At 36.2% G+C, this 14,670-nt stretch overlaps 1 protein-coding gene across 1 annotated transcript in view; it reads right to left on the reverse strand.

Moving 5' to 3' along the window:
- The window catches only part of gab2 (GRB2-associated binding protein 2), an 80,015-nt gene that overhangs the window by 9,881 nt on the left and 55,464 nt on the right, over positions 1 to 14,670 (reverse strand). Inside the window, exon 3 of the mRNA XM_026282764.1 lies at positions 4,028 to 4,259. Coding sequence (XP_026138549.1) covers positions 4,028 to 4,259 — 232 coding nt within the window. The remainder of the gene's footprint in view (positions 1 to 4,027; positions 4,260 to 14,670) is intronic.

Genomic DNA, 14,670 nt, shown 5'->3' on the forward strand with positions numbered 1-14,670 from the left:
TTTTAAAAATGCATTTTTTAATATAATTTATATTTTGATTTGTATTTATATTTAAAAAAAACTTGTATTACTTGTTTGCACTAACTTTTCATTTTATTAATTTCATGTGTTTGCATTTTTCAGATACTGTATATATTTTGCTTATTTCAGTTTTAGTAATTGTATTACTTCAACTTATTTTAATTAGTTGCCAGTACAACTTTTTTTCCTTAGATTTTAATTCAATATTTGTAATTGATTTAAAATGAAAAAAAAATTACTTAATACTTTCAGGTAACAATACTAACACTGGATGTACAAAAACAAAACATTATTTGTGTAATATTAAGATTCAACCACTGGAGGCAGTAGAGTTGTCTATTATAACAGAAACAGGCACACTGTGTCTGGCTTACAGAGGGAGTTTTTTATATCTGGTTTATAATTGTATTGCCTGTTAGTGCATGATGATGTATGACGGAGAGTGTTATGACACTCTATATTGGGTAGTGATGATGAATATCATGGGCAATCCCCCAGTAAAACTGGCAAGCCTGGTACACATGGGATAAAACAAGAGTATGTTTACTTTCTGCAGGTTCTAAGTCAAATTATTGTGTGAAGAGACTTAGTTTGGGGGTTGAAATAAATGGTAGGAATAGCAAACCTTTGATGGCTTGATTATCCAGAGGCATTATAACACAATTCTGTTTCATTCGGCATTATTTCACCAGGATTATAATCAAAGGAAGTGAATCAGGGAGAAATGACTGGTGAGTATGGTGCCCGGGAGGTGCCATGGTTGATTCACTTAGTTTTGTAGTGGCCACGACATAATAACCCGTAGGAACGTGACATGTCGTGGCCACGATATATTTATTTGTGGGAACGTCATATTAACTCATGGGAATGTGATATTATATCATGGCCACGGGATCATTTTGTCGAGGTAACGATATCATTATGTCGTGGCCTCGAGATGCTATGTTAAGGGAACGTCATCTGGTTATCGTGGCCATGAGTTTAATGCTTAAACAAACCTGTATGACCACAGCAACCCGGGATTATCAGAGTTGGATAAACCATTTTTATTAACATTAAACATTCAATTTAATATTTGTATATTTTTATTATTATATTATTACATTAACTTAGAGCTATATTTTTATATGTATTGTTATATATGCTTATTTCCCTTTTCAATTTGTGTATCCTTTACCTAGTTAACGTTTTGCATAATTATGCTAGTATTTGCTAGCCTACTATATTTAGCAAATAAACTCCTGACAATTATGCCAATAAAGCTTTGACTTTATGATTGTATTTATGCCCATGTGTGATTATAAATGACCGTGTTGTGTTTTGATTTACTGATTAATTCCTCAACAATACATAAAATTCCAGTCAGCATAATCAAAGCTTTATTGGCATGTCGAGCATTTACAGTAAGCTATTATTTACAAAAGTATTCAGAACTTAATTAAAGAGATCGAAATGAAGGGAAAAAAATGAATATGGAACATATGAATATATGGACTTAAAAGTCTGTAGCTGGATAAAAATTAGGGGTGTAAAGGTATGCAAAAATCACGGTACGGTACGTACCTCGGTTTTAGAGTCACGGTTCGTTTCATTTTCGGTACAGTAAGGGAAAGAAATTTAAACATTAAACTGCAGGTTGTTTATTACTATACACTTCAGATTACTATCCAATTCCAGCATGCTGCTTCTGTAGGTGACATAGAGGGAGAGTTCATGTTGAGCATAAATATAAAACCTACTGATAAAGGACACCGTCAACAGTACTGACAGCAAAATAGACTATGTTTTACAGGTGCAATATTTGAAAAACGATAATTGTTAATTTATTTTTTAAATTACATTTATATCTGAATTTATGTCAACTTACAGACTTTCAAACATCAAAGTGTCATTAATTAATATGTATTTGTGTACAAAATGACATATAAACATATTTTCCTATTCTATTTTGCCTGGAAACGCTTCCAACACGCTTGCGTGTCGCGTGAAAAATAGGTATCGGTTCTATTTCTAGCATGCACGCGTTTTCCGCGCGGCCCGAGCTGCGCCTGAGATGCGCGTCCCACGCAGGAAGTCTGCAAGCTCTAACCTGTTAACATGGGAGCCGAATTAAAAACGCTTGCGCCACGCAGAATCAGCTGCAGGGCGGGATTTGCGCTGAACGCGGAGACTTCCGCCACTTAATATGTTTGTTTGAAAACACGAAAATGTACTTATGTTCCCCGCACAAAATATTGCATTCCGTCATTCGGTACACACGTGCACCGTACCGAAAGCCCTGTACCGAAAAATTCCGGTACGAATACACGTACCGTTACACCCCTAATAAAAATGTTTTCTTGAAAGTCTATTTTTATATTATGCACTTTATGTTACATTTATTTTATGATAAACTTTAACTGAATGGTGATTATTGCACATAATATAGTCCAGTAGCCAAGGCCCATGGTTAATATAATAATTTAACAATGTAATAATTTCTATAATAAATAATATTATAATTTCTTAATTAAAAATAAAATATTAACGAATCCATCTCTGTTAATCCCGGGTTGCTATGGTCACGCAGGTTTGTTTATGCATTAAACTTGAAAAACTATGTAATTCCCTCAACATAAGAAGTCATGGCCACAAGAAATGGATGTCGTTCTCTCAACATAGCATGTTCTAGTGGCTACGACATAATATGACATTCCCACAAATTAATATCTCATGCCCACAACATATTATCACTTTGCTATGATTTATTATGGCGTGACCATGACAAAACTAAGTGTACCGACCATGTCACCTTCTGGGCACCGTAGATGAGCACATCCTGTAGGTGAATCCTTCTGCAAACACTGCAATACGTCATGGCCTGCTCCTGAATTTGTAGGAAGGTCTAATAGGTGTTTATTTAAAGAAAAACTCTTTCGCTTATGACATAATAACATCAATCCTAACCCTCAAAAGATGATCTCATATTCAAGTGACAGATGAGGGCCATATTTTAGCCAAAATCCAATTTTTTCTTATTCTAAAAACTCTTTGCTTTGAGACATTATTTATTTATTCCAATTAAGAATGTTTACTGAAATATGGGAAATTATCATAATTCAGGAACAAAAAAAAAAAAAACATCCCCATTACTAAAATTCAAAAAAGAAAAATATTACCTTAAAAACTCTCAACTTGCTATGACAATACTGGCAATACTTTACAGTTTTTATTGAAATACATAATTATTTATCAAAATAAACATGGTATTAATAATACACATCCAGCAGACTACTGACAATTGAGGAATGCATAGTGGTGTTCAGCTGCCACAAAAAAATAATGCTGCAAATGTAAAAAACATAAATAAAAAAAATAGATAGGAATCAGTAATTTATTGATGAGAGATTTGTGTGCATTTAACACTGCATTCTGTCTTTTATACGAACACCAACAAAGGATCAGCCTCTGATCCACTGACATCAGCAACTATTTTTTTTATCATAATGGTTTATCAATACCCAGCATAATTTTCATTATATGATTTTTGATCTATGCTCGGTTCTCTAGAGATCATACATCAGTACATGACAGCTCTTTATATGAAGGATGATTCGTGTCTGGATTATAAACAAAGAAGGCATTCTGTATGGATGAATATGTGTGCGAGTGGAAGAGTGTGAGATGGTTGAGGGAGCTTGACAGGAGCATCTTCAAATCATTGGAAATGTTAATATTTTTAATATATATCATTATTTATTTATCCAATATTTAAATATATTCTGCTGTTTTTGGGGCAGTCACACTAATCGACATTTTACAACCTAAACTATTATTGCCTATCCTAAAAAGGTCAAATTATCTGATACTTTATCTGAGACTTACTGACCTTGATATGAATTCAGATTTTTTCTACATGTTGAAATAAAGTGCTTCCATTACTGAAAACAATATCTAGTTAGTTTGTTCTGTCTGTAAGCTATAAAGGGTGTAATATGAGCACATCTCCAGAGAATATGGCTCTTACCGTGCACTCTCACTCTTGCGGCTCATGCACTGATGGAGGAAGAGGTAGTCCTGAGGAGCACTATTAGACAGAGTACTATGGGAGTGGCGTACAGGTATGTCGAATGTGAAAAGCAATGGCTGGCTGGAGTGGGCGGGAACAGATGTTTTCCGTTCACCAATCAGTGGAGCCAGAGAGCCACCCAGATCGTTAGCCAGTGAGCGGGAAATGTGGGTGGTTGATGATCTCTCATCTATAAGAAGAAACAAGAAAAACAAACCTTTAGGAATTTGAGATGCATATGGAATTTAGACAAGCAGTTTTGCTTTCATTTTAGTGACCTGTGAGTTACCTCATAACCTTGGGCAAACGTCAACATTGTCACAAAAGCAGCAGGACACTGATCATCTGAACGTGAGCAGTTCACCATATTTGATTTATTGACCCCAAGCAACATGCTGCATTTTTGGATCTATAAAGTTCATAACAAAAGTCACGTTTTGTCCATTTTCCCGCAGTGATCTATGAAGTCAAGAAAAAAGGTTTTGGCCGGTAATATCCATGTATGCATTCCTAAATTCAGTCAATATAGACGTTGCATCTGTTTTCAGGAGGAGCGGGAACACTAAATCGGCATTCACAGAAGACTGCATTAATTATTATTCTGAGACTGCAAGCCTCTTGATTGGTATCTGGTTTTTCTACGTCATCGCAGTGCTATGTGAACATCATGGCCTTTGCTTTGGGCTGTTTCTCTGTGACATCCCTGATTTGTACTGTATGGGTTCGCCAAAGAAACAATCTCAGGCCTCTGAACTTAAAATAGACCAGGCTGTGAGCCAAAACCAGGAAGTGCATATGACCCTCCTCCTACAACCACCCGATCTGCTCCTGAGGAGGGCAGAGAGTAAGAGGAGAAAGAGAAAGACGCACAGACAAAGAAAAAGAGACAGAATGAGGAGGCAGAGTGGGCGGAAAAGCAGGTCTGCTGCACTTGCACTGTTGTACTGCATATTTGCAGCAATGAGGAGCAAGGCTTCTAACCACACATCCTGGGAATTGTTGGGCACATTACACGCCAAACTTTAACTATTGTGCTTTATTTTACAGTACGTGTACTTACATGTACTTATAGTGTACTTACAGTGTATTTATCTAAGAAAGTTCTGGTAATACAAGATAACTACATGGGGTAGGGTCAGGTTTAGGGGTAGGTTCAGGATAAGTACCTAGTTATTACATAGTTATTGAAATTACTATAATAAGTACATAGTATGTACATGGGGAACAGGACTGTAAAATAAAGTGCTACCCATATTCATATTACATAGAATGTACTTTTTAGCAGTCAGGAAATTAAGTTTAATTTCAAATGCTGTAGCTACTCAGACATTATGTGATTTTGGATTCACTCCAAAACGATTTTGCCAAATTAACATGATATTCTAATGAGTACAAAAATACACAGCACAGACAATATTGAGTTCCAAAAGTTTCCTGTTAACATGTTGCTAAGTTAATGTAATACTCTCATAAGCTCAAAAATAAATGCCACTTGCAAATATTGAAATCCAAGTGTTTGCTGTTAGCATGTTGCTCAGCTAACATGATGCATATAAGCTCAAGTAATACACAGAGCACAAAGACACGTTAAAGCTGCTGTAGGGAACTTTTGACGCTCTAGCGGTTAATAAACAGAACTGCTTGCGTCTTGCGGAAGAACATCGTAGCCGGAACTACTTCTCTCTGTTTGTGTCTATGAAGAATCACAAAGGTACTGGGTTACTCCGCCGCGGTACCCCCGAAGCACTTATTATAGGTGTACCCTAGTGATTCAGGACAAGCCAAAAAACGGTTTGGAAAATGGATTCATGGTGTACTCGCTTATTGTATACATTGTTCTACATTTTGAACACAAACAAAGTTCCGGACCGCAGCTCTGATTGGTTATTTTTTACCGGGAGCGATGGAGTTTCTGCAAATGGCAATAGGACCACTGGGAGGAGCCAGAGGAGCTTGATTTTTTTCACAGATTATCTGTCTCATATTCTACTGTCAGGACATAATGACAGGTTTAACGAATATGTAAAAAATATATTTTTTTTTTACAAAAGTTACCTACAGCACCTTTAACGTTCAACTTCGAAACTCAATATTTGTGTGTTCTGTGATGTTTTTGTGCTTAGAATATTTAGAGTAAGTTAATGCGATTCTCTAATAAGCACAAAAACTACACAAATACTGACAAATACATACATTTTGCTAATTAATTTCACATCTGTCTAACCCTTTTTCATATTTCATGTTTTTAGTTCATGTCTATCTAGTCATGTTTTTTTTATGTCATGTATTTTACTTACAGCCATCCGTTTCCTGTTTTACGTCAATTGACTTCCTGTGCCTATTTGTTTCATATGCCATGTTTCAGTGGCTTGTTGTCTTATCTCATAGTTATCTTCTTTTATTGGTTCACGACTATTTGTCTTATTAAGTCCTATGCTATGGGATTAGTATTATCACACAGGACCTTTTGTTATTAAGAGCCCCCCCCCAACCCCACCCCAATTTTCTGTATTGATATTTTGCGAGACTTAACAGAATACAAGTAGAATAAAATGTATGTCAATTCAGTCAAACATGTTCTACTAAGTTTGTCACAGTGCATTCTGGGATTATCTGCAATGGTCCCAGTACGGCCAAAATGAGGTCTTAGAAAGAAGCATAATTTGCCTATTTTTTAAAACAGTTTAGAGTCTGTGATGCCTTAAAAATAATCTAGACAGGCAAAATTAATTGTGAGTTTAATGAACAGACTTAGTAGAGCTGTCACATCTCTTCACTTTGTCATTGGGGTCTGATTGGATACAAGGCTTGCACATGTAACATGATAACAGTTCGGTACAGAGAATGGGACTGATTTGGGGTCATAAATAAGCCCCAAATTGTTGCTTGCGGCACAGGGAGATGTACAGAGAGAAGATAGCCCTTATTTTTTCCTGTCTTCTGAACAACAGAACATGACCAGGCCAGGCCACAGTGTCGGGGGTTTGCTGTAGGTCTTCAATTAGTCCATTGTTTCTCCGGAGCCCAAAGCTCCTAAGGCTACATGGGGCAGAACTCCTCCAGTTGCTTCAGAGAGCTCTGTATATGAGTCCACTAACCTCCATTTCTGTATTGATTTGGTGAAGAAGTGCACTCTGTGACCTTCCTCTGAGAGCGGGAAAGTGAGACGGGGGGAATGAGGTGCTCAGATTGAGATGTTTTGCATCTGTCACGTAATATGGACTAATGCAATGAGATAAAGGCATTTTAGTGCAATGCAGGGAATGGCACACTGCTGTGTTGTGTTTGATTATCTTGAAGCTAATCACAAATGGAATGAGGAGTAATAAGGAGACTCAACCTATGAAAGATCTGTGATGGCTAAGTGACAGAATTAGGATGAGTAATAGGCTTTCTGTTTTACACGGTCTTGGAAATTAGTTGATAGGATACGATTTTAAGTTTTCCTTTCTCTTTGGAGTGTTTGTGTACAGACAAGATCCCTTAAGTTGCAAAGACTAAAGTCTCTAGCCCAAAATGAAAATCTTTATAAAAGTTAAGACATGTCCACGCCCTCCTAAAACAGCTCGTTCAAACACACCCCCACGTCTAAGTCACTGTGTTGGAAGATATGCATAAAACTGCCCAAATGTTTACACAAAGAAAGAAGGTGTAACTTTTATTCTCGCTGTATTGTTGCTGCCGCCGCCGCCATGTTGTGGACGTGCTGTGTGTTTAGTTGTGAAAGCGAACCTACTTTGGCCTTTCAGAAGAGGACACAACTAGAAATCAGTTCTGTTCCAGAACAGTTCAACCCAAATATTTGAGTCTGTGCAGCGCATTTTATTGAGGACTGCTTCCTGGGAGAGTAGCCTACAATGCACAATGCTACTCTGCACAAAGGCTGATTTTATAAAGTGGGGCAATTCCAACTTTGTAAGGATAGTCATATTTAAAGAATTTGCCACTGACTATTCAAACGTGAGTTTTGAGCAGTGAAGAGTAGCACTTGTTGTTTGTTCTTTCTCAGATCACAAATGCAGACATGGTTTTATGTTTATGATACGTAACACAACACGTAAAAAGACAGTATAAGTCATTATAATCCGTAATTATGTCCCCACTGTATGCAACAAATACCTAGTTTGTAATGGGTTTTATTGGTTTTGTCTCGTGGCGCCGAGACACACAGCATCACAGTATGGTAAGGGGCGTAACATTTCCGTCACACGCTTTGAGGTATTCGGCCAATCACAATGCACTGGATAGCTAGCCAATCAGAGCACACCTTGCTTTTCAGAACGATGAGCTTTTGTAAAAAAACAACACATTTCAGAAAGAAGGGGCATAGAGGAGCAACAAAAATGTACAGTATATTAAAAATAATGGTGTTTTTTTAACCTTAAACCGCATAAACATTGGATTACACCAAATAATGTTTTTTTTTTTTTTTTTTTTTTTTTTTTTTCGACGTCATATGACCCCTTTAAAGAAACCAAATAATAATAATTATTATTATTTAGTTCTTAAAGTTCCTATGGAAGTTGTGACAGATCTTTTCTTCTGTGACATCAATCTGATTGAAACAGATTATCAATAAATAAAGAATTGTAGGACAGTGAATTGGTTCTATCAATTGTTTTTTTGCAAATACATTGATTTTAATACATAATATCATTTAAGATTTATTATTATTTTTTTAAATGCACAAGCATTGAACCCCACTGTAGCCTATATACATCACATTCTGTCTTATTGGGCAATCACAATCTAATACAATTAGTTTGCTGGGTCTCAGGAGTCCAAAATTAGTAGGCCCGGTGTGGAGAGAGGGACAAGGCAGCCTTTATCTTGATCTCATTTCCTGTCCATTTTGCCTCCCTACAAAAGTCACCCAAGGACAATTGATAATGCGATATACATTGAATACAAAATTAGGTATGACCCAATGTTAACATTTTATCTCGATGTAGGGAGAAAAAAAAAACTGGAAAAACATTCAGCAAAGATATCGGAATGATTTCTGTGGTCCTTCAACCACCAACATTAGTACCATAACCAAAAACTGCTTATCACTACAGAAGTAAGGCCTTTTAGAAGGAGTGACCAGGCTCACTTTCCTTCCAGAGCGGGTTTTTATGCCAAGCTGGTTAAAAGTGAAAAGCAGTTTTCCTAACAGTGTCAGTGAGATAGTGACACTTAAGGAAAGTACTTAAGGAAAAGTGCCTTCAGGGGTCGAGGGCAGAGTCCAGAAAATTGACTTCAGTTATGGCTACTCCAAAACAACCTACGGCCAGACAAGACAGCCTCTTATTGTCTCCCGGGTCCCATGAACACTCAGACAACAATACGTCAAATCCCAAATGGCATGCCAGGAACCATTTGCATTCCTTAAATTGGGAGAATCCATTTTCCTTAATGAGACTGACGTCAGCCCTTAATAGCATCTCTGGTCATTTTGGGGTTACTCTTCTGCATAATGGAACGGCTTATCAGAGAACAATACTGGTGGTGTTGCGGCCCACATGTGCTTATCTATTCTGCCTTCTAGTATGTTAGTGCCCATCATAGTAATCTCACTAACTGTATGAGTCAATCCATTTAACAAGGAACAGGAAAATCTATACTGCACCATTTTCTGTTTCATGCATTGCATCAGCACTGGTTTTGTTCATATTTGGGGTTTAGTAGTTCTAAGTGAAAATATTAAGCTTTGGCATTATGTTTATCAGACAGATATTTAGGAGATGTGATATATTGCTTTAGGTGATTTACAGTTTTTGCCTTTGTTTAAGTTGAAATACTTAGGGCCAGATTTACTAAACAGGGCAAATTAGCGTTAAAGCGCAATTCAATCATTCAGTTCAAGCGTTGGTGGGAATCTACCGAAAGAACACAATCTACCAAGAGTAGCAGAAATTACAGGCTGTTTTAAGACATGCTTTTTAGTACGTAAAATAATGGCACAAATACCAGTAATTTGATGAGCGCAAACATTAGCAAATCACATTGTGCGATTCATTTTAATACTCTATTGCCATAAATTTGGCGTATGAAAGGGAAACTCCAACAAATGCATATTTAATAAGGTCAGGCGCAAAAATAACTGTCCATGCCTTTTCAGTGCTAATTCTTCACTGCGTGTCTTGCTAAAACAAATCAAATAAATCAATAAAAAGCAACAGATAAATAACCAAATTAAATATGAAAATGTTAACAAAATTTAATATAAAAATGTTTATTAATATTATTTGAAATTGTAAGCATGTTAGCATAATTTTATTGTGAAAATTTTCTACCTAACCTTTTTCTGTGTAAAGCTATACCCAATTTAACCACTGTGCTGCAATGACAACACAACACAACACAACAACTGTTCAGCTAGTTTAGTTCAAATAATTCACTAGTTTAAACAGAAAAGTTTTTTTAAGGTTTTAACATTTTCCAATTTGGGCTTTTAATTCTCAAAAAATGGAAGTGAATGGGGCCATTTAAGCGCTCACCTTAACATTACATTTGTGCTTTGCCTTTTAAAAAAAGGGAAAAATTATATTTCTTATGCTAGAATAGCATAGCCATCTTCTGCTAAAAAAGAAAAAAAAAGAAAAGGCATATTTAATTGGTAACATTTATTGCCATTAACTGGTCCAAGTTGGTCCAGATGGTGGATCAGCAGGACTACCATATGGTGAGGCTGAGGTCGAGCTGGTTGACCATCTTGGTCAAGCTGGGTAGGACTGGTTAACCACTTCAAACAAACAACAGTCAGCTACCATGTGCCAAAAACCACCTTATGCTAGTATGTTTTTTTGTTTCTATCATGGTGTTTAACATTTCTTCATGAGGAACATACGGAAGCTACAACCGAAATATCCACAATCATTTCACACATATGCTGCAAAAGGACTCTATAGAGAAAACTAGGTAGACAAACTGAGAGAGAGGTCAATATGGGCATCATGTTCCAGTATTAGCCTCTTGATCACATTGCTCCCATCCCCCTCTCATGCAGTCTCTGCATCATGTGAGTGCTGCTCTGGCCACACAGCAACATCAATTAGACTCAGTAGCTCTGACTGATCAATTGGTGGGACAGCCGTGCTTTGTCAGGCTCAATACATCATCTGGTTTGGGGTGATTTCATTCCTACAGGAGCTGCAGCCTTCATTCTGTGCCGCATTTCCTGCAGATGTTTTTACATTAGCAGTATATGCTAAAATCTAAACAGAGGTTAGAAGAGAGCCAAAGTTCACTGCAAACGGACAGTGTTTCATACAGACAAGCACAGTGTGAATAACCTTAAAGTTTTTTACATAAAGAAGCTAGCGTTGTGTACCCAATGCTAGTAGCTATAGCACTGTGCCATTTTTATTAGTTTTTTCCATGAACATTATAGACTTATTAGCCAGTGTACTAAAAAACTTAGTACTCTTTGCCTTTCATAAATAACATAGTCATATATAATCTATAATATAACTTAATCCATCATTTAATAATGACCTCTACACATATATCATAAAAACACAATCATAATTAATTTTATTAAATGTTTTATTGCATTTAATCAACATTTTTAAATGCATTTAATCAATAGCAAGTGGAGTAAAGCAACACTTTATTGATGAGTAATATATATATATATTTTTTTTTGCTATTATTATCAAAAAATAAATTGTAATGCATGCAAAAATATTGTCACACCTTGAGGACCTGTTTTGTTGTGTTTCCTTCCCCATGTGCTCTGTATGTCATTAATTACCTTCATCAGCCCTGCTTGTTCTGTCCTGGATTGACCCTTGTCTGGATTAATTAAAGACTATTGGCATTTATTTTCGTCTTCTTAGCATGACAAATATCATTTGAAACTTTACAAAAGTTTGAATCCTCTATTTCCATATTTAAATTACTCCTCAAGTCCTTTTTTCATTATATTTCTAGGGACAGTTGTATGTGTGCGTGTTTTGCGTTTATTTCCATATTACCCAAAATCCTGACAATCAATAGATATAACTTAATTTTTAAAAAGCAAAATATAATTACAGGAATAAATTAATAAATAAATGTAAAACTGCATTTTAAAATTACAGCAATAAAGAAAAAAGAAAAAAAAAAGATAGGTATTTACTTTCTGATATCACCAAATCCCTCTTATTTTTTAACCTCTTCACCTCCAACCACTTGTCATGTATATAACACCTTTTAAGATTTATCATTCAGTCAATTACTAATGGAAAAAAATCAAGTCGGGTCCTACATTTTTCTCATTAGAAATTCTTTTTCATTCAGGAATGCATTACATTAGAAAGTAAAATGGGATGCAAATGCATTTTACATTGACTTTATGCTGAAACAAGCAATAATACCCTTTTTTAAGTCTCTCATCTTAAACTGAATGCACTTTGGGCTGGGTCTTGATGATCTCATTGTGTTTTCAGCTCTATGCAGTACATCCTAGCAACCCTATGTTACAGACAACATGAGTACATTCTTGAAGCGGGGAACTGGAAATTGGAAGCGTTCGTGTCAATGAAACAGTAGAAACTTTAATCTACAATGTACTCTATCATCCCTTAAGTATAATCTCGAGTGGGAGAGTTCTGCCTGTTTTGCCATCTTCACACCTGGCATTTCATCTTCAAATATAAAAACAAACAAACTCTCAAACCACCAATGTTAGCTGAATACTGAATATGCTTACTGCAAGTAAGCTTTCGAGCAGATGTTACAGCCTAATGAGACAAGCGTCATCAGAAGAGATGTATTTGTATTCAGTTGTCATGTGTCGGAACAATCCCTCTTTCATCTCATTTTATTTGGTCAGGAATCACAAGGGCTTTGTGCTGATGTGGTGTCTTTGGACAGATTTCCTTTGAGTTCTCTTTAACATTTTGGTTCGCCTACAATGCAGCTGAGGGGTAATTAATCAACGTGGACAAAATAAAGGAAAAAAAGTACCAAACGTTAGGAAATGATTCCTACGCAAGGCAAGACATGACTATTGAGACGCATGGCAGCTAAAAAAGGCAACTGTTTATATGAGAGTATCAACACGCAGAGAAGTCCTCTGCCACACACAGTGTGTTTTTACTGAACATAAGCTCATGAAAGAAAAGGTAAACTGTGTAAAACGTGAGAGCTGATACTGACATGAAATGCCTTTAGAGGAAACAGTGTGTACTTGATTACTGTGGGTTGCTTAGTCTCATCTGCTGACATCACCGTCAGCTAGATAACAGTGGAGGCTGAGGTTAAGGAAATGAAAAATTCATTTTCTCTTCTGCAAATACTTTAAAATTTGGTTAACAGTTTTCTGTCATCATACTCACCATCATGTTGTTCCAAACATGTAAGACTTCTGTTCATCTTCAGAACACAAATTAAGATATTTGATAATGAAATCTGACTTCTGTCACTTCTGTAGCAGTCTATGAGTTCATATGAATTGAGTGGTTTAGTTAAAATAAATGTTCATTTCAGAAATTTTGGACTAAACTGCTCAATTGGATGTGGATTAATTTTATGACCTCTTTATAAACCTTTTGAAGCGTCAAAGTGGTAATTGTGTAAATTGTCAATACGGGAGCAGAAATCTAAATTTTTTTCATCAATTGTCTTGCAAAGATGAACGAAAGTTGTATGGGTTTGGAACGAAATGAGGGCGTGTAAATGATGACAGAATTTTCATTTTTAAAGGAAAAATCCCTTTAATTAAGAAATTGGATAAATAATTTACAAATTTGGCAGACACTTTTATCCAAAGTGATCACTTACATTGATTTCGATATACTCGTTTACATTTTAGCATTGCTTGCTTTCCCTAGGAACTGAACCCATTACTTTGGCGATGCTACTGTAGGACCATGATCTATTGTCTGAGCTACACAGAAAAACTAAATTAACTAATTTACATTATTTTTAGAAATGCATGGTATTGGATATTTTGGATGCATATTTCAAATGTAATAAACACTTTTTCTCCTTCTGCTGACTGTGGTATGCGGAAGACGTTCAGGCGGATGATGTAGGACGTATGCGTCGTGTGCGCCTCTGAGAAATGCAGGAGCAAAGGATACAAAGCTTCCTTACTTTAGCAAAGGAAAGCCAGTTTCCTCTTGGCTTATATCGAAATCCTCCGACATTTTTCATTACAAAGAATTCCCGTTTTGTGCTTCTAATTCGTGAACGGCATTTTGTTTTGTTCTCTCTCCACGCTTGTCACTAATCATGCAGCGCTAACGTACTGTACTACGTCATTCGCCTGAATGTCTTCCATGTCCCACATTCAGCAGTTGTGAGAAAAAGGTTTTTTACGTTTGAAATCTGGATATTTTTCTTATGAAAACACATTTTTTTTTTCTACCGGAAGACTTTATTCATGCATCGGAGCCATGTGAGGGATGTTTTATTAAGGATACACACACTTTATTTCACGTCTTCTGAACTGTTGACAACAAACACCTGCTTACCCCCATTGAAAGGCATGGAGGGGCCATGACAAATTTTATATAACTCTGATTGGATTCATCTGAAAAAAGAAAGTCACAGACACCTTCGAGGGTGAGTAAAACACAGGCTAATTTTCATTTTTGGGTGAACTAACCCTAATAATATATTAAAGACAT

This window comes from Carassius auratus, chromosome 15 (genome assembly GCF_003368295.1).
Source record: "Carassius auratus strain Wakin chromosome 15, ASM336829v1, whole genome shotgun sequence".
NCBI lineage: Eukaryota > Metazoa > Chordata > Actinopteri > Cypriniformes > Cyprinidae > Carassius > Carassius auratus.